Source organism: Bubalus kerabau, chromosome 10 (assembly GCF_029407905.1).
Source record: "Bubalus kerabau isolate K-KA32 ecotype Philippines breed swamp buffalo chromosome 10, PCC_UOA_SB_1v2, whole genome shotgun sequence".
NCBI classification, from domain to species: domain Eukaryota; kingdom Metazoa; phylum Chordata; class Mammalia; order Artiodactyla; family Bovidae; genus Bubalus; species Bubalus kerabau.
The window spans coordinates 14,794,333-14,822,307 of NC_073633.1; the positions used below are offsets into that span (position 1 = coordinate 14,794,333).

Below are 27,975 nucleotides of genomic sequence, written 5' to 3' on the forward strand. Positions count from 1 at the left end.
GGAAACATGAGGACATAAGATCTCCAACAGAGAAAAAGTTTTAAATTAATGTCTATTATTTAAAGAGAGATGTGAAAGAACCTGACAACTAACCCATGAGTCCATGTATTCCTAGAGACGTTACCTGGATGAAGACAACATGAAGATTATAACACAACCACACATTTATACAGAGTGTACAATCTTAGCTCAAGAGTCCAAGAGGGAATTGGCTAACTCTGCTCTAAATGCCAGACGCCTTTCATCACAAGCCTTTAGGGAGATGGAAGGATTTATCTACAGCAGTGTTGTTCAAAGTGTGATTCTCCAGATCAACAGTCTTCAGCATCTCTTGGAAACCTGTTAGAAATGCACATTCTAAGGCCCTATCTCAGCCCTTCTAAATTTAGAAATGGTTGGGCCTCAGCAATTTGTATTTTAACAAGTCTTCCAGGGGCTTTTGATGTAGGCTTTATTTAATTAAGGCATCTGTATTTTTCTAAATAACACTGTCAAGGCTTTACATCATCATCTTCACCATTATAGTCACATTACAACTCAACTGTTAACATTAAGCCTTTACTATACATTAAGCACTTTGTAATTCTCACAACAACTTTGTAAGGAAATAACTTATTTCCATTTTGTGAATTAAAGAAAATACTAACGTGCCTAAGCTCAGAAAACTAATAAGGGTTAGAGTCCAGATCAAAGCCGAGCTCTAGAGTCTACATTATCACCATTATTGAACGACATTGTCAACATGACATTATCATTATCATATTTATTCCACCCAACAATCCTGTAAGGTAAGTAATGTAACATTCATGTTGCAGATGTATAAACAGACTTGGATTAAGCAAATTTTTCAAGATCACATAGTGGCAGAAAAAGAATGTATGTCTAAATTTGACCTGAAAATACATATGCCTATCTTGTCTGCAATACAGCCTTGAATAAAAGCAAAAGCTGTGACTATCTACTATTATCAATTATCACATTTAATCTCTTGATTCCCTTTGCTGAATTCCTGAGTAATATTCTGTTCTCCAGGCAGAGTGTTATTTTAATAGATTGGATTAAACCAGTAAAAATCAAGCTCAAAATGAATAGAATCAGGGTGCCCAGAGATTACATGATTCAAAGTAAAACATAAATATTAATGACCTCTGTAAGGGACTGTCATACAAAAAAAGAAAGGAGAAGAAAGAGAAATGAAAATACTTTCCCCCCTATTTCTCTGGCTTCTGTAAATTAACAATCAGACTCCAAATATTTTTAAAAGATAAATGGAGGTCAGAATATTTCGGTTCTCAAATGCTAGTGTACTTAAGACATTTCTTTACTCATTGTATTTCACAGCACTTTCCAAATATAAACATTCCTCTGATGAAAGTAAAAGCTTAAAGACATTCCTTTCACCAAAGACAAGCAGAGACCTTAGCAGCAACTTGTAACATTGCCTGACCAATTAAACAAAAACAAGTTACGATTAGAGAACAGGAACTAAGTACAATGGCAAAGTGTAATCTATTACAATTTTATTAGAGTCTTTGGAGTATTCTTCTATTGAATGTGCTGGAGCATCCTGAGGTGGCACTAGAATCACTCACTTGAGGAACTAGAGCTCCCAATGTGTACTGGCACTAAATTTTAAACAGGCTACAGACTGAAAGTGAAGGGCTGGAAAAAGATTTTCCATGCGAATAGGGACCAAAAGAAAGCAGGAGTAGCAATACTCATATCAGATAAAATAGACTTTAAAACAAAGACTGTGAAAAGAGACAAAGATGGTCACTACATAATGATCAAAGGATCAATCCAAGAAGAAGATATAACAATTATAAATATATATGCACCCAACACGGGAGCACCGCAGTATGTAAGACAAATGCTAACAAGTATGAAAGAAGAAATTAACAATAACACAATAATAGTGGGAGACTTTAATACCCCACTCACACCTATGGATAGATCAACTAAACAGAAAATTAACAAGGAAACACAAACTTTAAACGATACAATAGACCAGTTAGACCTAATTGATATCTATAGGACATTTCATCCCAAAACAATGAATTTCACCTTCTTCTCAAGCGCACATGGAACCTTCTCCAGGATAGATCACATCCTGGGCCATAAAGCTAGCCTTGGTAAATTCAAAAAAATAGAAATCATTCCAAGCATCTTTTCTGACCACAATGCAGTAAGATTAGATCTCAATTACAGGAGAAAAACTATTAAAAAATCCAACATATGGAGGCTGAACAACACACTGCTGAATAACCAACAAATCACAGAAGAAATCAAAAAAGAAATCAAAATTTGCATAGAAACGAATGAAAATGAAAACACAACAACCCAAAACCTGTGGGACACGGTAAAAGCAGTCCTAAGGGGAAAGTTCATAGCAATACAGGCACACCTCAAGAAACAAGAAAAAAGTCAAATAAATAACCTAACTCTATACCTAAAGCAACTAGAAAAGGAAGAAATGAAGAACCCCAGGGTTAGTAGAAGGAAAGAAATCTTAAAAATTAGAGCAGAAATAAATGCAAAAGAAACAAAAGAGACCATAGCAAAAATCAACAAAACCAAAAGCTGGTTCTTTGAAAGGATAAATAAAATTGACAAACCATTAGCCAGACTCATCAAGAAACAAAGGGAGAAAAATCAAATCAATAAAATTAGAAATGAAAATGGAGAGATCACAACAGACAACACAGAAATACAAAGGATCATAAGAGACTACTATCAACAATTATATGCCAATAAAATGGACAACGAGGAAGAAATGGACAAATTCTTAGAAAAGTACAACTTTCCAAAACTCGATCAGGAAGAAATAGAAAATCTTAACAGACCCATCACAAGCACGGAAATTGAAACTGTAATAAAAAATCTTCCAGCAAACAAAAGCCCAGGTCCAGACGGCTTCACAGCTGAATTCTACCAAAAATTTAGAGAAGAGCTAACACCTATCCTGCTCAAACTCTTCCAGAAAATTGCAGAGGAAGATAAACTTCCAAACTCATTCTATGAGGCCACCATTACCCTAATACCAAAACCTGACAAAGATCCCACAAAAAAAGAAAACTACAGGCCAATATCACTGATGAACATAGATGCAAAAATCCTTAACAAAATTCTAGCAATCAGAATCCAACAACACATTAAAAAGATCATACACCATGACCAAGTGGGCTTTATCCCAGGGATGCAAGGATTCTTCAATATCCACAAATCAATCAATGTAATACACCACATTAACAAATTGAAAAATAAAAACCATATGATTATCTCAATAGATGCAGAGAAAGCCTTTGACAAAATTCAACATCCATTTATGATAAAAACTCTCCAGAAAGCAGGAATAGAAGGAACATACCTCAACATAATCAAAGCTATATATGACAAACCCACAGCAAACATTATCCTCAATGGTGAAAAATTGAAAGCATTTCCTCTAAAGTCAGGAACAAGACAAGGGTGCCCACTTTCACCATTACTATTCAACATAGTTTTGGAAGTTTTGGCCACAGCAATCAGAACAGAAAAAGAAATAAAAGGAATCCAAATTGGAAAAGAAGAAGTAAAGCTCTCACTGTTTGCAGATGACATGATCCTCTACATAGAAAACCCTAAAGACTCCACCAGAAAATTACTAGAACTAATCAATGACTATAGTAAAGTTGCAGGATATAAAATCAACACACAGAAATCCCTTGCATTCCTATACACTAATAATGAGAAAACAGAAAGAGAAATTAAGGAAACAATTCCATTCACCATTGCAACGGAAAGAATAAAATACTTAGGAATATATCTACCTAAAGAATCTAAAGACCTATATATAGAAAACTATAAAACACTGGTGAAAGAAATCAAAGAGGACACTAACAGATGGAGAAATATACCATGTTCATGGATTGGAAGAATCAATGTAGTGAAAATGAGTATACTACCCAAAGCAATCTATAGTTTCAATGCAATCCCTATCAAGCTACCAACAGCATTCTTCACAGAGCTAGAACAAATAATTTCACAATTTGTATGGAAAAACAAAAAACCTCGAATAGCCAAAGCGATCTTGAGAAAGAAGAATGGAACTGGAGGAATCAACCTACCTGACTTCAGGCTCTACTACAAAGCCACAGTTATCAAGACAGTATGGTACTGGCACAAAGACAGAAATATAGATCAATGGAACAAAATAGAAAGCCCAGAGATAAATCCACGCACATATGGACACCTTATCTTCGACAAAGGAGGCAAGAATATACAATGGATTAAAGACAATCTCTTTAACAAGTGGTGCTGGGAACTCTGGTCAACCACTTGTAAAAGAATGAAACTAGAACACTTTCTAACACCATACACAAAAATAAACTCAAAATGGATTAAGGATCTAAACGTAAGACCAGAAACTATAAAACTCCTAGAGGAGAACATAGGCAAAACACTCTCTGACATACATCACAGCAGGATCCTCTATGACCCACCTCCCAGAATATTGGAAATAAAAGCAAAAATAAACAAATGGGACCTAATTAACCTTAAAAGCTTCTGCACATCAAAGAAACTATTAGCAAGGTGAAAAGACAGCCGTCAGAATGGGAGAAGATAATAGCAAATGAAGCAACTGACAAACAACTAATCTCGAGAATATACAAGCAACTCCTACAGCTCAACTCCAGAAAAAGAAATGACCCAATCAAAAAATGGGCCAAAGAACTAAATAGACATTTCTCCAAAGAAGACATACAGATGGCTAACAAACACATGAAAAGATGCTCCACATCACTCATTATCAGAGAAATGCAAATCAAAACCACTATGAGGTACCATTTCACACCAGTCAGAATGGCTGCGATCCAAAAGTCTACAAGTAATAAATGCTGGAGAGGGTGTGGAGAAAAGGGAACCCTCTTACACTGTTGGTGGGAATGCAAACTAGTACAGCCACTATGGAGAACAGTGTGGAGATTCCTTAAAAAACTGGAAATAGACATGCCTTATGATCCAGCAATCCCACTGCTGGGCATACACACTGAGGAAACCAGAAGGGAAAGAGACACGTGTACCCCAATGTTCATCGCAGCACTGTTTATAATAGCCAGGACATGGAAGCAACCTAGATGTCCATCAGCAGATGAATGGATAAGAAAGCTGTGGTACATATACACAATGGAGTATTATTCAGCCATTAAAAAGAATACATTTGAATCAGTTCTAATGAGGTGGATGAAACTGGAGCCTATTATACAGAGTGAAGTAAGCCAGAAAGAAAAACACCAATACAGTATACTAACGCATATATATGGAATTTAGAAAGATGGTAACAATAACCCTGTGTACGAGACAGCAAAAGAGACACTGATGTATAGAACAGTCTTATGGACTCTGTGGGAGAGGGAGAGGGTGGGAAGATTTGGGAGAATGGCATTGAAACATGTAAAATATCATGTATGAAATGAAAAAAAAAAAAAAGTATCACTACAGTATCATAGCACTTAGGGAGATTCAAGGGAAGTTTCAAAATGATCATTCATGTTATTCCAGGTCTCTGCAAATACAGAGAAGGAATAATGGAGCTTTGGCTTCAATCCAGAGTTCACCTTTAGCCTGTGAGGAAATGTGTACTTTAAGCATACTTAACAGAGCTCTCCTTTCCTCTGAAAACACTCAAAACTCTTTAGACCAGTAGGGCTTACCAAATAGAGTTGGGTGTCAGGGGTGGGGAGGAAGGAAGAGCAAAATATTTTCTACAATGTTCCAATCATTTGGCTAGTCACAACATTCCAAGGCAATCACTATCTACTTCCTTAAGAAAGTTTCATGTAAAATAGCTACTTACGGACATATTCCACAGAAACATTTGTAACATCCAATCCTTCCTTTTATAAAATCTCCTAAGTACACTTTGAAAACAATTACCCTGGAGAAGAACCCAGTATAAAGCTGAACCTTACCCCTAAGATTTCAACTGAAATAAAAATTTTAGAAAAGTCTATTATTAAAAAGCTAAAAGTTACTGGCCTTCTCTGAGTCATATTATTACATTAAAACCTTTGTAAAAGTACTGAAATGTAGCTATTTAATGAATTTTATCTGGAGATGTAATTAATTTCCAGCTGAAGAATACAATGGGCAAGTAGCAGGTATTAACTAACCTGTTAAAGGAAAAAGTGATACTTTTTAAAACCTACAACCTTTGGGTCTCAGTGCTGAGATGTAAATGTTCTGACTGTCAGATTTAAACACATCTTAAAATCAGGTAGAACAAACTACATTGTTTATATATTTTTTCTGTATACTGTGATGACATCTTAAAAAGCTTTCTAGTTAGCCAGTTCTTAGAGATAGCAGGGGGCTACGATGGGAGCATGCCTTTGATATGTAAATTAACCAGTCCAGGAAATACTCTTTTATCGGGCCCCTGAATTTGGGGAGACAACATTCCAAGGGCCGGGTGTTAGGCAACTGGGAACCGCCCCTTATGGTTTAGAGCCAGTTGAAATCATGCAGACTAGTCAATCCTAAACTGTTCACCCTGCCTGCCGTTCCCGAGAGAAACCCCAATACAGGCTCTAGCCTTGGTTGGTGTTCTCCTATACTCCTGCTTTCTGCCCGCTGCCCCACCTGAGGTGTCCCTGCTGCCTCCTAGAGGTGTGCCATGCCTCCTGTTAGGTGAAACACAATGAAACTAACCAGCCTGGCCAGGCACCACAGTAACATTTGCATGAATTATTTTATGACAGGAGGTCCTGGTAAGGAACATGGAACTAACAAGCCACCACCAACTGGAAGAATTTAGGAAAAGCCAAAAGGAGATGTCACCTGTCCCACCACCTCCCAGGATCCTTCTCGCTGCATCCATCTTGCTTGAGCAATGCATGGACCACCAGGAAGGACCCTGAGTCAGAATGACTGGCCAGAGACAGCCAGAAACTCATCTCATCACCAGAAAACCCGAGACTGTGAGTCACGTGACAGAGCAGTCCTCCCGGGTTCCCTTTGCCTGCTGCGCCCCTTCCCAATAAAGTCTCTTGCTTTGTCAGCACACATGTCTCCTCGGACAATTCATTGCTGAGTGTCCGAGAAGAGTCCACTTTGGGGGCCCTAGAAGGTGTTACCCTTCCTGCCACATTTCTAGGACCTGTGAGTACAATAAACTTTTGTCTCCCCAAGCCTCTCTCACGTCTCCTCTAGCCTCTCCCACATCTCCTCTTGCAGCCACACTCTACTGATCATCACGGAAGACAGAAGACAGACAATAGGGCAATCTATGCTCTTTGTGTACAACTGTTTTCAAGTTGTATGCATATTAGAAAACTGACTTTTAATTACTAAACAGATTTCCCCCCCATGAGATTCTTATACACATTAGTATATAAGGGAAAAAAATCCTTTCTCCACTAGTACAGATTAACTGAAGAGTGCATTTCTATGTCCACTTTGAAAATCACCTTAACTTTGCCATTATTTTTCTAAGTTTATCTCTGGCATAAAGCATATCATCTAAAATGAACAAGGAATAGAAACTAGATACCCACCTGTGAAGGTGTACTGGTAAGTTCCATCTTTTCTTGTGATTTCTCCTTTGCTAGTCGAGCAGCCTCTTTAAATTCCTGAAACTTTTCTGCAAACTGAATGCAGAAAGACTACATACATTAACCAAATAAAAATAGGTCTTAATGCCCACTTTTACCCTAATTTTCTTCCATTCTACTGAATAATTGACTCGTATACAAGCAACTTAGCTCTCAAATCAATTACAGGCGTAATATGAAAATGACAGGAAAATAAACCTAATATCAAACATTTGCATACCATAAAGTACTCTGACAAATCTCATTCAAAAACATCATGATACAACTAAGTTAGAATTTGGTGTCAGCTAGCTTTGTATGTCCCTCCTTGGTTGTTCAGATATACTTTACTAAGACCAAGGTAGGGGATGGGGCTGGAGGTTGGGAGTGAAATCAGTAAAGATGGGCACACTGTTTATCACAGAGAAATTTAAATCACCTAAGTGTCCACTCCTAAACATCTCTGTATCTGGAGCAGGCCTTTAACTCTTACTAGGATATTAACTCTTGCATTACCTGAGGCAGTTTATTTTCAGCAATACAAACAGCAACATTTCTTACTGTCACTGACTGACATTGGTAGATTTTCATTACCAAAGATTCCTAAACAGCAGCAGAAAGGAAAAGCAGGTCCCCACGAAGGTCTTTAAGATTGGTAACAATTTAAAAAATCACTTTTGTGAAATGCTAACTCTTAGGAACTCAAGGTAATCTAATAAATAAAGGTCATGGCTACAAACAGTATCTCTTTATGCACTGGAAGTGGAAATTACTCTCCCACTGTTCTCAGAGAGAATAAGCTAAGGCTACAAAATAACCAGATTTTTCAAAAAATTGAAAACCTTTGTGCAACTTTAAACATCTATTAGAGTTGGCAATAAAAACATGAAATTACAGGTCCCTCTCAAACCTGATAAACCAACCCCAATTTCACTTGTATCTCGGGAAGGAAAGCTTTGGAAGGAAAGGCTCATGATATTCTGACCTACTGCAGAGAAACGGAAGAAGGTCAAAATTAAAGCTGTTATAACAACTCTCCTTCTTACCTTAAACCTGTTACCCCCCTACCTATAACTTGTAGATCAGGAAACTGAATCTGCATTATTATACTTATCTAATTGAAGAGAATATCATATTACTGTTAAAAAAATCTGAATATAGAGCTAAAAAGGTCACATTCACATTGTTGGAAATGAAATAAAAGAAAAACCATAATTAGTCTTTATGTAATTTGAACTAATACATAAAGTTTTTCTTATACTAATTTGGCATTCCAAGGTAGTTAATGTTTAAAACTCTTCTCAACTTCATAAAGACCAAAGCTGCTGTTAATTTTTATAGACTTAGGTTTCCATGATAATAAAATACCACTTGGAAAGCACTCTAACAATCCAAGCATAGTTGAAATTTTCCTCATCCGTCAACCTTAGGAGACCACACATTTCTTTTCAGCGCTCCTGCTCTCTGCATTTTGAGAGCACCTTGTCTACAACTGCCTGCAGAGACTTCGCTAATCTCTTATAATGTTTTGTTTCATGGATGGTTTTTAGTGATAAAAACAAGCCAGAATATTTCCATGCTTGCTTCATTTATGTAAAAGATTATATACTCCTTTGGGGCCCCTACAAAGCACCAACCTTAATCTTCAAGGTTGCCTGGAAAATAAGTCATGCTTTTGTTATTTTGGGGCCAAAACATTCTGAAGAGATTGATCACAAGCTCCTGGAGCCAAGTCTAGTGAATAAATACACTAGGGCTGACTCCAGGAGCTAATGGGTCGCTTCCTAATAGTCAATCCACCTTCACGATTCAGTACTAGGACTCACTACCAGTCAGCGTGGTCAGAAATATATACTAACTTTAAAGAGGAAAAACAAATTCTTTAACTATAAATGCCATTCTCAGAAAAAATATCAGATAAGAGGAAACAGTATGATTGACAGATTTTAATAAACTATTTCCTTATCACATTAGCTTTTGCCCATAACTTGAAACATGTAGTTATAAAAAAGAACTAACTTAATATAGTAAAAAATTACTCAGGTTCAAAAATCATTTCATGCAAGTTTGAGAAATTAATCCACAACCTAGTTCCTTTGTTGTCAGGAAATTCAGCAAGTGTAATATAATCATAGTTTTAATGTTTTTGCTATAGGGTTTAATAGACAATTCCAAAAGAAAAGTTCCAAAAAGGTTCTGAGTAATGGCAAAAATATTAGAATAAATGTGTAATTTCCTGAGGGGATTGTTTATGGAGGGGCAACGCTTAACTGGATGCCTATGTCCCTGCTTTGTCGAAATACTTTAGGGAGGCTAAAACTCATACTTATACCACAGTTCTCGAAATGTATTTGGAGAATATGGTGGGTGTAAGAGAAGCGAAATTAGGCGACACTTGTTTGTCTTAATTATCTTACAGAGAATGACTTATAGTCATCAAGATGAAAGTTAAAACCGTCGTAAAGCTGAGCTTTCAACTCTAATTTATATTAAAGAAAAGATAACAAAAGCACTTGAAAACAACGTTCAGGAAGTTTTACAACTAAAACCAAAGGAAAGAAAGATATATAACCAAGTCAATAAATATTCACAAAAGTGTAAGATTTTTTAAAAAGAACTGATTTTTAAGAATCTGAATGATTTCTGTAATGAACAGCTGGGGTTTAAGTTAAGTATTACCAGTGTGCATCCAACAAGAGCCTGCTTACCCTGCACTTGAGCAATTCCAGTTCCCAGGTCATCGGATCTGATGTGTACCAAAGCATGCATAAAATATGGTTCAGATGTAGGGTTATTCTTTTAACTGAATACTTCAAACAGAGAAGTTGTAAACATAACCCTCTGGGTCTGGTGAGCACTAAATGTGAAGTATAAAGGTGGCAATCATCCCCTTGATCATCTTGCTATCCTGCCATTGTTTCCTTCTCCTTATAAGCATTTTCTTTGTGACAGCCACAAGAACTCAAGACGTGGCTGGTATGAACACTTCATGGCTTTTTGTTTCTATGCAGGACAACTGTTTTTTTCCCAGTATTTTGCCCAGGTGATGCTCTGTATTTTATCAGCCATTCTAGCCATAGAAATTTACTTGGTTGGTTCCAAGAACTCCTCAGGGTGTCTCCTAGAACTTACTCTCTGTTGTATCAGAGAGCTCAGAGTTATTCTCACCCAAAGCATAAAACAGAATTTATATGTCAAAAAGCTGAAATACCACTATCAGCTTGAGTTTCCACAATTCAGAAGAGTTTGGTGTTTACCTATATTGCAGAACAACAATCAAAGGTGCTACCCACCAAGCAAAGTCCATATTAAAGTGATAATTCCCACCTTTTATTTCCTATCATACCTAGTTAACCACACAAATGTCAATACAACACATGCAATCAATGGTGACTGCATTTAATGTATACAACAATGTTTCCAGTTGACAGTGGAATCTACTGATCTCTCACTGCTTGCTCTAAAGTCACTACAGTTGTTCCGAAAATATCAAAGAAATTTCTCCTGTATTTTATACTCTCCGTTCTCCATTACATACGTAAGATGTCTGACCAGAAGATGCAGATTTCCACTTGGATCTTATGATTTAACTTACTTTTGAAAGATGATGCTCAGAGGAGAACCCCAGTCCATAAACAGTGTTTGCCCTGCTATCGGCCCACTGGCCAAACTTCTGAGATGTTTTAGTAAATGTCATGTTTGGAGTGATGGTGCTGTTAATTATTGCCTGAAAAATAAAATAAGTATGAGGAACCGGCCAAAAATTCGCAAATAGACAATCAAGCACAGGACTACTCAGTTACATAAAAACTTAGGATTCCTGTTGAACCACAATGTTAAGTATATGAAGAGAGTTAAGAGAAACAGTTTTTAACATTATAAGTGATAATGTGGAAATATGGTAATAATAGAACTATAAATACAATGGCACTCTTTCACAAATTCCAACACTTAACAAGCAAAATAAATGTTCCTGTAATGCACAGAATTTTAAAGAGTTTATAATGTGGTCAGTGTCTTCTCTTTGAACATTTAGGATTACTACCTATGAATTCTAGGTGATGTTCACTGGAAGCAAGTTAGGTTTTAGCAGTTGCTTATTTAAAAGTAAAGTCTCCCTCCCAACAGCGTCTTACAAAAATGCAGACACCAAATTTTGTTTGAAAACTATTTTCTAAAAATCCATCAAGAATTTTCTTAAAGCCAACTTACCTGAAATATACTGTGATACAGAAAAGATTTTCAGTCATTTACTGTTTTCCTCTACTCAAGAGCAAAACAAACCCTTAAATATATACTTTGTTGATGTATAAAGTGGTATAAAATCATGTTAATGAGAATCACTATCATTTTTTATTATACTATAGTTCCTTAGAAAACTAGTATTGGGCTTCCCTGTTGGTTCAGATGGTAAAGAATCTGCCTACAATGCAGGAGACCCAGGTTTGATCCCTGGATTGGAAGATCCCCTAGAGATGGGAATAGCAACCCACTCCAGTGTTCTTGCCTGGAGAATTTCATGGACAGAGGAGTCTGGCAGGCTAGCAAATTAGCATTATTTTATTAAATATTAACTTCACTGATCACTTTAATGAATGTCAACTGTCCTTTACCACATTAACTTAAGTTCATTCAGTCCTTCTGCCAGTACTTCTAAAGGGTAGAATCAGTTTTAGTTAAGAAGTCTAATGACTTTGTAATTGAGATTGAGATGACAAAGTGATCTCAGTAATAATAAAACTGCTGCTGCTGCTGCTCTAAGTCGCTTCAGTCGTGTCCGACTATGTGCGACCCCACAGATGGCAGCCCACCAGGCTCCGCCGTCCCAGGGATTCTCCAGGCAAGAACACTGGAGTGGGTTGCCATTTCCTTCTCCAAATAATAAAACAGATATGTTATCAAATCCATAAGCAGTTACTTGGTGAACTATTAAATTCTGAATAAAAATGAAGCATTTTCAGAACATAGCTAAATCTGTATACCACATGAACAGTAAAAATGTAAATATTTATTCACTATGAGGTATTGATGAAGTTATAATGAGTGCCTGATACTTGTCCTACTAAAGTAGACAGTAAGAGCGTAGTGCCTTGCTTTCTCTCAGACAGTAGTCATGTTATCTGTTGCTACATGAAAGCCCTTCCTCTTGATAAGCATTTTTACCTCTGACAAAATTTATATACTAATATATTGCCTTATCCTTTGGTTCAAAAGCTGTTTTTCCTAGCATGTCATTCTAGATACTATAAAATGTAGCTAACAATTGCTCTAACATGTGGCGTTAGCCACTCAGTCATGTCTGACTCTTTGCGATCCCATGGACTGTAGCCCCCCAGGCTCCTCTGTCCATGTGATTCTCCAGGCAAGAATACTGGAGTGGGTTGCCGTTTCCTTCTGCAGGGGATATTCCCAACCCAGGGATCGAACCCAGGTCTCTTGCATTGTAAGCAGATTCTTTATTGTCTGAGCCACTTGATCACAAAGGGCATAATGTGCAGGGTTGTCATCAAATGAAAGATTAAGTGGGAAAGAATATACTAATAGTAAGGAATCGTTTGAACATGCAACTTTTTGTGTGTGTACTACTAAATGCCTAGCACAATTCTAGGAACTTGAGATACAACAGTGAGAAGCAACATGATTATGCGTTACATTCTACAGCAAGAAGACTTGGCTGATGAACAAGCAAACCAGTAGCTGAGCAATGAGATTTCAGAGAGTAGTAAGTGCTGAGAAGACCACAGACCAGGATGGGATAAAGCCCGAGAGACAGGAAGACCAAGGCTAGATTTGGTGGTCCTTGAGGGTTCGCCGAGGGGGGTACTTGTCAACTTAGATCTGAGGGTTTCCAAGGATACACATGGGTATCTTACAGCTGATCCTAATAACTCTCACACAGTGAGGCAACCACTGGATTTATAAAGCATGTAAGGGACGTGACCCGTGTGCTGCTGATTTGTTATTTAGTCGCTAAGTCTAAACTCTTCTTTGACCCCATGGACTGTAGCCTTCCAGGCTCCTCTGTCCATGGGATTCTTCAGGCAAGAATACTGGACTGGGTTGCCAGTTCCTTTTCCAGGGGATCTTCCTGACCCAGGGATCGAACCTGCATCTTCTGCATTGGCAGGAGGGTTCTTTATACTGCTGCTGCTGGTTACTGACCTATTTTTTGCTATTTCAAATTAACTTCTTTCTGCTTTTATGTTTAAGAGCTCCGTTTTAATTTGCTTTCTGAATCTTTCCTTGCCTGCATATGACTTGTTTTGGGATTCTTTAATCAGTGAAGAAAATTCTAAAATAATAGATGATTCTGCATTTAAAATAATTTATTAGAGTTCTTAGAACAGACTGCTATTATAAATTCACTTTTTAAAAATTTAGTTTTTTAAAATTAATACCTATGTCTCTCAATCCCATAGTTCTTTTTTTCAAGGAAGAGCAGTAGAAATGCTGGGTCGTTACTGACACATAGTGCCCTGATCCTGGCACCCGGCCATGCCGATGTCGGCAGCAGGATTAGAAAACCTTTGAGCAAACTTCACATGCACAGTAAAGGCCCTACGTGAGAAACCAATGGACGTTTTCTAATCAGGAGCACCGAAAAGTTTTCCCAGCTCACTGTTGTGCAGAAACAGAAGCGAGGGTAGAAAGAAGAAACTCGTTCGTTTGGCTACATCAAATCAACTACCAGCACTTAACCAAAAAACTACTTCTGTGGGGGAACTGTGGTAGTTCAACTGAGTTCAATTCAGTTCAGTCACTCAGTCGTGTCCAACTCTTTGCAAACCCATGGACTGCAGCACTCCAGGCCTCCCTGTCCATCACCAACTCCCTGAGATTACTCACACTCATGTCCATTGAGTCGGTGATGCCATCCAACCATCTCATCCTCTGTTGTCCCTTTCTCCTTCCACCTTCAATCTTTCCCAACATCAGGGTCTTTTCAAACAAGTCAGTTCTTCACATCGGGTGCCCAAAGTATTGGAGTTTCAGCTTCAGCAGTAGTCCTTCCAATGAATATTCAGGACTGACTTCCTTTAGGATGGACTGGTTGGATCTCCTTGCAGTCCAAGGGACTCTCAAGAGTCTTCTCCAATACTACAGTTCAAAAGCATCAATTTTTCAGCGATCAGCTTTCTTTATAATCCAACTCTCATATCCATACATGACTACTGGAAAAACCATAGCTTTGACTGGACGGACCTTGGTAGGCAACGTAATGTCTCTGCTTTTTAATAAGCCATCTAGGTTGGTCATAGCCTTTTGTCCAAGGAGCAGGCGTCTTTGAATTTCATGGCTGCAGTCACCATCTGCAGTGATTTTGGAGCCCCCCAAAATAAAGTCTGTCACTGTTTCCATTGCTTCCCCATCTGTTTGCCATGAAGTGATGGGACCAGATGCCATGATCTTAGTTTTCTGAATGTTGAGTTTTAAGTCAACTTTTTCACTTTCCTCTTTCATCAAGAGGCTCTTTAGTTCTTCTTCGCTTTCTGCCATAAGGGTGGTGTCATCTGCATATCTGAGGTTATTGATATTTCTCCCGGAAATCTTGATTCCAGCTTGTGCTTCATCCAGCCTGGCATTTCGCGTGATGTACTCTGCATATAAGTTAAATAAGCAGGGTGACAATATACAACCTTGATGTACTCCTTTCCCGATTTGCAACTAGTCTGTTGTTCCATGTCCAATTCTAACTGTTGCTTCCTGATCTGCATACAGATTTCTGAGGAGGCAGGTCAGGTGATCTGTATTCCCATCTCTTGAAGAATTTTCCACAGTTTGTGGTGATCCACACAGTCAAAGGCTTTGGCATAGTCAATAAAGCAGAAGTAGATGTTTTTCTGGAACTCTCTTGCTTTTTGGATGATCCAACAGATGTTGGCAATTTGATCTCTGGTTCCTCTGCCTTTTCTAAATCCAGCTTGAACATCTGGAAGTTCACGGTTCATGTACTGTTGAAGTCTGGCTTGGAGAATTTTGAGTGTTACTTTGCTAGCGTGTGAGATGAGTGCAATTGTGCAACAGTTTGAGTGTTCTTTGGCATTGCCTTTCTTGGGGATTGGAATGAAAACTGACCTTTTCCAGTCCTGTGGCCACTGCTGAGTTTTCCAAATTTGCTGGCATCTTGAATGCAGCACTTTCACAACATCATCTTTTAGGATTTGAAATAGCTCAACTGGAATTCCATCACCTCCACTAGCTTTGTTCGTAGTGATGCTTTCTAAGGCCCCCTTGACTTTGCATTCCAGGATGTCTGGCTCTAGATGAGTGATCACACCATTGTGATTATCTGGGTCATGAAGATCTTTTTTGTATAGGTCTTCTGTGTATTCTTGCCACCTCTTCTTAATATCTTCTGCTTCTGTTAGGTCCATACCATTTCTGTCCTTTATTGTGTCCATCTCTGCATGAAATGTTCCCTTGGTATTTCTAATTTTCTTGGAGAGATCTCTAGTGTTTCTCATTCTATTGTTTTGTTAATAGCATCAGTTTAAAAAATAACTAGATAATGGAAAATGTGATAGAAAACATAACTCTGGTATAGCAGGTAGATTTTGTTAAATGAAACAAACCAAAAAAAAAAAAACAAACTTTTTCACTGAGTTATATAAGAGCCTCATAATTACAAGCTGCAAAGTACATTCAAAAATGGAAATGACAGAAGCAATAGTTCACACTGCTTCAGAAAGAAAAACACATGAGGATTATTTAATCACAATGGACTTGGGCCTACTATACCTTTATATACCATTTAACTGCCCTCTTAATAACCACATCTCATCTGTTATTTGCGCCGAGAGACAAATACAAGTTACACAGAACTGAAGGTTCAAGTCAGGGAAAACAAATGCTTTATCATTCTAGAGTCTGAGATTATAATAATTAACATCTGTTAATTTCACTAAAGTTACAAAATGTTGCAAAATTATTCATTAAAGAAAACTTCACAGAAATTAATTGCTGCTATTTCCCAAGTCCTATAAATCCTGAGTAAAAATGAAAAGAGGACCAATTATTCAAATAAATACATGTTAGTTACTTACGTACAAGACAAAGTGCACACAGCCCCTGAGGTCCTATAACCCAGTTAAGGAGATAAGGGATGAGCACACGACAAAACAGACTGAAAAGTTGAGCATTAAATTAAACTATCTTTTATTCCCTCAAACCACTACACAATATGTAATTAATAGCCTAATAAAACTAATAATAACAATAGCAGTGTTTGTATAGTGATTAATGTATATATGTTGTGTCTTTGCCTAAATTAATTTGTTTAATCTTCACAATAATCCTATGGTGTAATGATGTAGTTTTTTATATTAATTCTTTTCTTACAGATGAGAAAACTGAGACATGAAGACACTAAATACCTTGTTCTAGGTCACGTGGTTAGGAAGTATTAAAGTAAATATTCAAACCTGATGTTCCTGCTCCAGATTCTGTGGTCTTAACTACACTGCACTGCAAAAATTTCCTAGGAATGGAAAGGTCTTATGACATCAGGAAAGCTTGAAGGAGAAGAGATTCATGGCATTAAGAAAGCTTGAAGGAGAAGGATGGAGGCCTCATCTTTTTACAGACAATATCCAGGAATTAGTGTCTGGTATTTATCTACGTGTATTATTCAAAATTCACTGAGGAAAAAATGGAATTTCTCCCTTTTTGAAGGGTATACTATCCATCAGGCACTGAGCTAACCAGGTGCTCTGCAGATACTAACTTAATCCTTACAACCACTATTGCGGTGAAAACAATGAAACTGAGAGAAGTTAACACACAATTTGCCCCAAATCAAAAACTTAGTAGATGGTAGATTTGAGATATAAACCCAGGCAGTCCATGCTCTTAAACATTTTACTATCTGCCTCTCCTAAAAAATAAAAAGAGGTCTTCTCCATACATTTCTCTTCTGAATAATGGATGTTGACTTTATTGTTGAATACTGAATTTAATATAGAAAGACTTCCTATGATTGAGGAATTTTGAACTGCCATTATAGAAGTATATCTAAAAAGAAGTCTAGTTCCTCATTAGATTACATGCTCAAGAGTAGAAACTATGTCTATTCCAAGCACTTAGCACAGTGCCCAACAGAACAGATATGCAATGAGTACTTATCAAATATACTGAAATCAAATTTGTAGAATATTTTATCATGTAACTCAATATATGCCTGCACGCATGCATGAGTGCTCAGTCGTGTCTGACTCTTTGCAACCCCAGGGACTGTAGCCCACCAGGCTCCTCTGTCTATGGGATTTCCCAGCAAGAATACTGGAGAGGATTGCCATTTCCTCCTCCAGGGGATTTTCCTGACCAAGCAGGGATCAAACCCATGTCGCCTGTGTCTCTTGCACTGCGGGTGGATTCTTTACCACTGAGCCATGGGGGAAGCCCTCAACTTAATATATATATAAGGTGGTTAATCGAAGTAATTCAGTGGATGAAAAAGTTGCTACCCTAAAATTGATCGATTTTGTTTTTTAAAAGGTAGGTTTTAAAAACTGAAATGAAAAAGTTTTATTTTACTGTAGATAAAAATCTTCTGAATAAAACTAAAATGAATATTGTATAAAGCAAAATAGCAAGGTTATTTAAAGTAAATGGAGCTTACCTTTGAGCCATCTAAACTGATTATCCTATACACGTTTCTTGTGCTGTCATAGAAATAAGACACAGTAACTGCATGCTTGCTGGTGGGCACCCAGTTCTTCTTTGTGTTTGGGTCGATCTGGAAGACATGAGCTCGAGTGCTGAAGATGGGTTGTTCCCTGCAGGGGAGAAAACAAAATGACAGGCTGAAAGCAGCCAGTTTGATTCCACTGGACAAGACAACATGAAAACTGTGAGGGTGATTTGTCTTAACCAAAAACTCCCACATCCTTGAAAATATAAGAAACTGTCCTTTAGATCTGAATACTCTGGAAGTGTGCAACCATATGCTTCTTTAAAACAATTACAGTCAATCCTTATTATTTGAAGATTCTGTATCCAAGATTTTGCCTACTCCATAGGGTGCATCTGTAATCATAAACTTCTTACTTGGGGCAGTTTCTTGGTCTTTGCCAGTGACCTCGCATGCTCCACCTGAGGCTGATCAAGGCACTACTCAGCCTTCTTGTTTCAGTTCTCATACTATAAACAAGTATCCTTTTTGCAACCTATTCGGCACCATGGAGTCTGCATCTCTGTGCTTTCTGTTGGTACTTGCACTGTTTCAAACGGCCCCCAAGCACAGTGCCAAGTGCTGTCTGTTCTTAGGTACAAGCAGACTGTGATGTGCCTCATGGAGAAAAAATGTTACATAAGCTCTGTTCAGGCTTGAGTGCTTGTGGCCAAGGGTTAATGGTAATGAATCAATGATATATATTAAATAGGGTGTCTTTAAATAGAAACATAATCAAACAAGGCTATTGACTGGCTGATGAAAATGTGACCTGAGGCTCACAGGAACCTAACCCTGTGTCTCCCTCAGGACGATGGTTCAATATCACTAATTCAGTGTTTGTGGTGTCTTTATAGAACAAAACCACTACAAACAGAACTGACGATGTGCTATTAAAATACAAGTGTCTTATATGTGGCTGTCACTAAGCTAAAAGTTTTTGCCATTTAAAATTACCTAATTCTGGGGAGGAATTTACTGGGAAAGTTTACACTCAATATAATCTCTACTACACTGAAAAATACAAGGAAAACAAACTAATCCATCATCACAGAATCTTTTACCTAGATCAAGTAAGGCCTTAAATAGAGGTTTTTATAATTACAATTTCAAGAACCAAAACTATTCAAAAATATATATTGAAAATATGATCATTACAGATTTCTTTTACAGTCTGAAAAAACAAGCATAAAAAAGATCTGCATGTAATAGAACCATTAGAAAGCAAAATTTTCCAAGTTCTCAGTAAAAATTCTCTTGTAACAAGCATTGACCAAAATTTGGGGGCAGTCCAATTGTTTCTTTCACTTACATAACACTTTTCTTTCCTAAAGCAGCTTAAGGTCCTAAGGAGAATTTTAACTGGTACTATGTAAAGTTAAAATTAAGTACGTTTAAATTTTTTCATTTTAAAGCATTAAAAAAAAATTCCAATTTTAAATTTAAAGACGTGAAAAGAGAGTATGGAAAACAGTGAAATTAGAAAACAGGCAAAGCAAATTTTTGGTCTTTGGCAAAATGACTCTTTGGATTAGTAATAATGGGCTGGGTGCTACATATGCCTCCTGTGATTTACTTTAGCCCTCAGACAGCTGTTATGAAAGGGAGGTACCTTTCCTGTATGTAACCAGGCTCTTCCCAGTTTTATTTCTGGAAACCTCTATAACAACTGTTCTTATGAAAGCATCACTTCTGAAAGGAAGTGAGTGATACATTTTATGCCTCTCCCTAAAAAAATGAAGCAGGAAGTCATCACTTCTGGCTTAACTGCCATTATACACAGGTTCACTCGAGAAATAATTATGAATGATCTGGCAACGCACTACACCAGTTGAAGTCTTCCAAACTAGGAGTAGGTCTTCCTCACTCCCTTTCCCATCCTCAAAATCTCTGACTTTCACAGTGAGGCTGATGCTTCATTTGGGTTGTCGTCCAGAAGTCCTGCAACCTCTGATTTTCTTTTCTCATCTTGTAATTAAAGTTTAGAGAGTGCTACTAGTTTTGATTCATAGAGAAATTCATTCACACAGAATTCTATTTATTAAGACACATAAAGAAGGGAAATAGGCCACTTGTTCTTATTGACTTGATAATTCTTTTTTTCATTTGACAGGGGGTAAATTTCTAGATAGTGTAGGCTGATATAAGCATGTTTTCTAATACTCTCCATATATTTCCATATATTCCATATATTTTCCAAAAAAGTAAAACTGTTAAGACAATGATATTGCTTTTGCAAGCCTTATATGACTAATCATCAAATCCTTATTCAATGGAAATGCAGTTTGAGTCCAATAAATACTTTCACACTATATTAATTCACACAGTGTAATTAATCTGCACAATTATTCCACTCAATTTAATCCCATTCCGAATAAAAGTCTTTAGGGTAAACTAGCTATTTTTACAAGCAAATGACATCTGACATCAACTAAACACACTGCTTTCTTCAATTCTTCTCTGATTTCTTAAAAAGATTTCTGTGGTCAAAAGCCTAGCCATCATCATCTGGATGACAGAGACTAGGAAAATAAGTTTACAGCTGATAAACAGTGAAGAGAATTTCAAGAAGTAATGAGGGTGATACCACATGTATCAGGGCATACAAATAGGTGATACACACTTTTACTGAATATCTACTACATGCATAAAACAGAGAAAGAGAGAGATGGTCTTTGCCTTTGACATGTTCAACCTGGTGTGGGAAGACAGATATGTTAAACAAATAAAATACTCTTCAGCATGATAGAGACTCTGAAAGTAAGTGGGTAAGGGCTACTATGGAGAAGCTGATGCCTAAGAAGAGCCTGAAACCATGGCACAGTATCTCAGCATGTGTAGCATGAACCTCAGTGAGTGTGAGTAACTTTGAAGAATGAGGCTAGAGATAGAGAAATCAGTTCATGAGGGCACCTGCTGGGAACTACTGAGACATGTAAATAGGGAAGAGCTTTGCATTTTAGAACAGTAAATTCAGTAGCACTGAAGACAGTGGGTTGGCAGAAGCAGAAGATATTAAGAAGAGTGGCAAGAATACACAGAAGACCTATACAAAAAAGATCTTCACAATCACAATGGTGTGATCACTTACCTAGAGCCAGACATCCTGGAATGTGAAGTCAAGTGGGCCTTAGGAAGCATCACCATGAACAAAGCTAGTGGAGGTGATGGAATTCCAGTTGAGCTATTTCAAATCCTAAAAGATGATGCTGTGAAAGAGCTGCACTCAAGATGCCAGCAAATTTGGAAAACTCAGCAGTGGCCACAGGACTGGAAAAGGTCAGTTTTCATTCCAATCCCCAAGAAAGGCAATGCCAAAGAATGCTCAAACTGTTGCACAATAACTCATCTCACACGCTAGCAAAGTAATGCTCAAAATTCCCCAAGCCAGGCTTCAACAGTACGTGAACCGTGAATTTCCAGATGTTCAAGCTGGATTTAGAAAAGGCAGAGGAACCAGAGATCAAATTGCCAACATCTGTTGGATCATCCAAAAAGCAAGAGAGTTCCAGAAAAACATCTATTTCTGCTTTATTGACTATGCCAAAGCCTCTGTGTGTATCACAACAAACTGTGGAAAATTCTGAAAGAGATGGGAATACCAGACCACATGACCTGCCTCCTCAGAAATCTGTATGCAGATCAGGAAGCAACAGTTAGAAATGGACATGGAATAACAGACTGGTTGCAAATTGGGAAAGGAATACATCAAAGTTGTATATTGTCACCCTGCTTATTTAACTTATATGCAGAGTATATCATGAGAAATGCCAGGCTGGATGAAGCACAGGCTGGAATCAAGATTGCCAGGAGAAATATCAATAACCTCAGATATGCAGATGACACCACCCTTATGGCAGAAAGCGAAGAAGAACTAAAGAGCCTCTTGATGAAAGAGGAGAGTGAAAAAGTTAACTCAACTTAAAACTCAACATTCAGTAGAAGGAAATGGCAACCCACTCCAGTATTCTTGCCTGGAAAATCCCATGGACAAAGAAGCCTGGTGGGCTGCAGTCCATGGGGTCATAAAGTCAGGACTGAGTGACTGACTGCATGTGTGTGCGTGTGTGCGTGCACACACACGCACACACACAACTTCTGGACATTAGCTGATCTGACCTCCAGGAGACTAAAAGCCTGAGGTTGAAACTTGCAAGGCAACCCCCCAAGTGAACTCTGAACTTCACTAGCTAGCCCCTCTCTGTAGGCAGAGTGCAGTGAAATAGACATTGTAAGAGAGAACTGTGCTGTTATTTTTATCTGAGGGCGTACTCCAAATCCTCTTTTATAAGAAAGACCCGATTTTGATGAACTTTTTAAACATGATTGTGTTGAGTTCATTGCTGTTAGCGTCCTCTTTGTTGTGATCAGTAGACTGATTTGAGAATCATATCATCACTGTGTAATAAGACTGGATGCCACTGTTTGCCATCTTTTCCTCTTGTCATCATGTGTGTGGGGGTTGGGGGAAAGGGAATCCATTCCAGATGCATGAATAAATGATTTTTAAAATTCTGCCCTGAATAAACTGCAGCTGATAGTAAAAAAAAAAAAAGAACTCAACATTCAGAAAACTAAGATCATGGCATCTGGTCCCATCACTTCATGGCAAACAGATGGGGAAGCAATGGAAACAGTGACAGACTTTATTTTGGGGGGCTCCAAAATCACTGTAGATGGTGACTGCAGCCATGAAATTCAAAGACGCCTGCTCCTTGGACAAAAAGCTATGACCAACCTAGACAGCTTATTAAAAAGCAGAGACATTACGTTGCCTACCAAGGTCCGTCCAGTCAAAGCTATGGTTTTTCCAGTAATCACGTATGGACATGAGAGTTGGACTTAAAGAAAGCTGAGCGCCGAAGAATTGATGGTTTTGAACTGTGGTGTTGGAGAAGGCTCTTGAGAGTCCTTCGGACTGCAAGGAGATTCAATAAGTCCATCCTAAAGGAAATCAGTCCTGAATATTCATTGGAAGGACTACTGCTGAAGCTGAAACTCCAATACTTTGGCCACCTGATGTGAAGAACTGACTCATTTGAAAAGACCCTGATGCTGGGAAAGACTGAGGGCAGGAGGAGAAGGGGACGACAGAGGATGAGATGGTTGGATGGCATCACCGACTCAATGGACATGAGTGTGAGTAATCTCAGGGAGTTGGTGATGGACAGGGAGGCCTGGAATGCTGCAGTCCATGGGTTCGCAAAGAGTCGGACAGGACTGAGCGACTGACCTGAACATTGGACATAGGGATGCTAGTCAGAAACTTACAAAGGATTCCAAGTATTAAAAAAATAAATAAAAAGGATAGGAGGTTAGGGAGTGGAATGAAGACATGAAAAGGAATTAAAGGTAAGTTAAGAAAGTAGAAACAGTATGATTAAGTAACAGTTTGGATGCAGGGCAGTGGTTCATCAAACTGGGGTGAGCTGTCTCTCAGGGGACATTTCTCAAAGTCTGGAGACATTTTGTACAGTCACAGCTGAGGAAGACTGCTACTGGCTTCTAATGGGAAGAAACCAGGGATGTTGCTAAATATTTATAATGCACAGGACAGCCCCCGACAACAAGAAACTATCCAGCCGAAAAAGTCAACAGTGCCAAGGTTAAGAAATTGTCTCCTGGGTTTCTGGTCTGGGTAGCTGAAAAGAAGACAGTGCCACTAGGCAGGACGGTAAACAGAAAATACAGTCAGGAACTGGGGGTTGCTTGATGAGGGAAAGATGAGCTCTCAGTTTTGACCAAGTTCAAAAGCGTACAGGGTATGCATTGTAAAAACTATCAGGAAGGAAACTCAAAATGTTACTTTCGGGCTCAACAGAGAAAACCAGGCTGGAGTGAAAAGTTTTGAGAATCATTAAGAGAGATTATCACTAGTCTATTTAAGATACATATCAATATTAAGCATGTGGATAAATTTCACTTTAGAGAAAAGCTGCAGAAAGCAGTAGAGAAGCTATACCTGAAATTTCAAAGCTCTTATCTCTTAAAGGATCTGAAAAGCACTTGACACAGATTATCCCAAGTGTTCAAGTGGTAATACTATTTCAAATAAACTGGATGGCACTTGTAAATAAAGGTTAGACACACTACTTCCTTAATAACAATTCACACAAAACCAACTGCATCAAATACCATTATTTTCCAAAGTATGGTCTATGGAACAAAAGTCCTAGAACTGAGTGTTCCATGTTTAAATAAGTACTGCAAACATCGTGTGTGTCCCACTCTGAAACATTTATAAAGCATGTTAATATAAAGTTCTAAGAAGTCCTGCAGTAAAGAAATCCATTTAACCCTGAATAACCAACCCAGCATGCAGCAAAATGATCTAACCCCAGAATTCTTCATGGAACACAGTAACATCTCATAGGACTTAGATTTATAACTACAATATGAGAATGGAAAGATAAATTTTGGGGTAAATACATCTCACCGAAAGCCAATTTATATATTCTACCATCTTTATTGACATTACTGTTACTAGAATATACATATAAAGCATAACACAAAATCGAGGCCTTTAGTCCTTACTACAATATGATTTCTTAAGTAGATATAACACCACAGAGTAACTCTCCTAAGAAATTAAATATTAATCTAAAAATCAACTTTAAAAGCATATAGGTTTTGGCAGGGAATGCTTTAAATGAGCTTAGAGAAACGAAACTAAACACACACAAACACAGAGAGAGACACACACACACACACACATTTTAATCTTAGAGAATCATCTACTGTGTAATTTCTCCCATCAACAGTTCATGACCCATTAAAAGAGGTTACTTGAGTATTTTCCAGAAGGTTCATAAAATAATTCTAAAATTTGGTATAATATAATACATATTATATATAATTCTGGAGATCCTGGGCTTCCCTGCTGGCTCAGGGGTAAAGAATCCGCCTGCCAATGCAGGAGACATGAGTTTGATACCTGGTTGGGGAGGATCCCACAGGCCGTGGAGCAACTAATCCACGCACCACAACTACTGAGCCTGCGCTCAAGAGTCCAGGAGCCGCAACTATTGAGCTCCTGTGCTGCAATTCCTGAAGCCCGCGGGCCTAGAGCCTGTGTTCTGCAACAGGAGAACCCATGGCGATGAGAAGCCCTCACACTGCAACCGAGAGTAGTCCTTGCTCGCCACAACTGGAGAAAAGCTTGCAGAGCAAAGACAACCCAGCACAGCCAAAAATAGATAAATAAAATGCTTAAAAAAAGAATTTTGAATGTTGTAATCATGGGCTAAAATTCTATAAGTACTACATACAGTAATGAACTCTACAATTTGATATGGATGTAGAAAATTAGAGGAATGTAAAGACTAGATGGCCTTGAGGAAAATGTAGTGAAATCAGAATTTTGTTTCAGAAATAAAGTTTATTTAAACTCATAAAAATTAACATAAACAATGATTGCATTTAACTCTCAGGCATCTATCTGTATGATAAGAAAGGAAGATCATGAAAAACTGAAGCAAAACAAAAAAACTATTTGCCAAGAGAAATGAAAGCTCTAGATCTAGGAATAAAACAAAAAGCTAACATTTGTCATTTGGATAGCTTTAGTTGAAAAGAAAAATCAATGATGATTTTTTTTTAATTACTACTGAAGTTTATACTATTGCAAATATTAAGAGATTACCCAATGGACTTTTGTTCTAAGGAAGTGTAAAAGTATGGGTCCAATAAATACAACCAAGCTCAAGGGAATAGAGAGTAATTATACATTTCCTAGTCTTCTTTTAATACCTAGCTTACAAATATCCTTTTCAGAAATTTAAGTACAATTACATATTGTAGCAAAGTGGACATAAAGAAAGTTATGATTTCAAACAATTCCCAGACTTTCTACTTAATTTTTCAAAAGAAAGTAGCCTGGCAGAGATATAAGAAACAAGGTAGATGATACCTTCCATGAAGAGTTTGACGTTACAGACCCTGCTGGCTAACTATCCACCAACTGTTCCTCCTGGCTTCTTCCCAGCACACCTCAGACGGTGCTCCCTACCCTCCTCCACACGTCTGTGAGCTTCGCTAAGATCATCCATGCAATTCCATCCTCCTTGCCAGAAGTCTGCTTAGGAATAAACCTCTGAAGTAGTTCTGGATAATGAGATAACCAGGGAAAGTTTGCTGGAAGCTTCTGGATACACCCACAAAAAGATACACACATAAGAAGGGATGCTCTCTTGAATAATATTGCATTTGCAGTGACACCCAGCCTTGAAGAGTCATTTTAGGACCTTGAGGGCAGCTAGTGCTGTGCTAAGTCGCTCAGTAGTGTCTGACTCTTTGTGATCCCACGGGCTGTAGCCCGCCAGGCTCCTCTGTCCAAGGGATTCTCCAGGCAAGAGTACTGGAGTGGGTTGCCATTTCCTTCTCCAGGGGATCTTCCAGACCCAGGGATCGAACACATGCCTCTTGTGTTTCCTGCATTGGCAGGTGGGTTCTTTACCGTGAGTGCCACCCGGAATCCTGAGGGCAGCTAACCTGAGAAGAAAGCCAACATTGTTTAGTAGAGTAGATGGAAAAACCAACAATCTGGTTCCTTGATTATGTCACTGACTCAATGAATCAGCCTCCAGGCTTTTTATGAGATAAAACAAGCTTCCTAGTTATTCCAGGCAATTGTCATTTAAAAAATTACACAAATGGTAACTGAAGAAAGAGGTTTACATATAGTAAACTCCGAAACAACATGTTCCCCCATAAAATGTGACTGGTGATCTTCCAGTTCTCCTGGCTGTCTAGCTACACACTGGTCATTCATTAACTTTGCAACACAGACCCACAGTACACACAATTACATTTTTAGGGCCCCATTTAATACTGTAGAGGTAATCAATGGGAAAATTTATAGGACTGACTGAGATGCGTGGAAGAAATATGGAAATCATAAACGTTCATTATTAATTGACTTTCTGCTATAAGGATTTAGTATCCAAATCTTTTAATCAAGAAATAGCAGTATAACAGCATAGTAGAGCTACATAGGCCACTACCAAGAGAAATAAAAATCAGAATTTGTAAAAGCAGCTGCCCATGGGATGGGGCTAGATGAAGGAAGAGATGAGAAAGGAAACTACACCTTTACAAACTTTTAAGTACTATTTAACTTTTAAAACTTGTAACAAAGTGGACTAAAAGACCTTCTTAAGTGGCACAGTGGAGGAAGCTACACTTACATCTCAGTTAACACTAAGAAAGGAATGCTTTAGGGATCACTATCGAAGACTGCCAAAGAATCACAGAACAAGTGACAATTTTTAGCTTGGAACTCAACGAACAGTACATGCATGAAAGCATTCTTATTATTCATAAAGAGAATAAAGGAAGAATAGGAGAGGAGCAGAAATCCAAGGGTGCCTGACTACGGGTCTGGAAGTGTTGAAGGAATGTCCACTTCCCTCCTTCATTGGAAGTAAATACACCGGAAGTAGGACAAAGAACATTGCAGCTTTAGCTTGATTTTTGGAATTTGAAATGGAAGGAAAAGCTGTACAATACTTGCTAAGGCCAAAAGGATACGGGCAAGGAGTCGTTGGACGCTAATGACTATTTAACTTCAAATGTGATGCCTGAAGAATTTAGTTTCAGCACAGTATGTCTTCAGACAAGCTGGAGCTCAAGCACTGGAATTTCCTCAAAAGCACTGTCCTATGCTAGTTAATAATATAGACTGTAATTCCACTGGGTTATCAGGTAATTGGTTTAAATGCTCCCCAACCCCACCAC

General features: G+C 38.1%; 1 protein-coding gene across 2 annotated transcripts in view; it reads right to left on the minus strand.

Moving 5' to 3' along the window:
- HOMER1 (homer scaffold protein 1) overlaps positions 1-27,975 on the minus strand; it is a 135,047-nt gene that overhangs the window by 67,892 nt on the left and 39,180 nt on the right. For both annotated transcript variants that reach the window (XM_055536661.1, XM_055536660.1), the window contains exons 2-4: positions 18,190-18,346; positions 11,167-11,298; positions 7,536-7,628 (exon numbers count right to left, since the gene is read on the minus strand). In XM_055536661.1, coding sequence (XP_055392636.1) covers positions 7,536-7,628; positions 11,167-11,298; positions 18,190-18,346 — 382 coding nt within the window. The remainder of the gene's footprint in view (positions 1-7,535; positions 7,629-11,166; positions 11,299-18,189; positions 18,347-27,975) is intronic.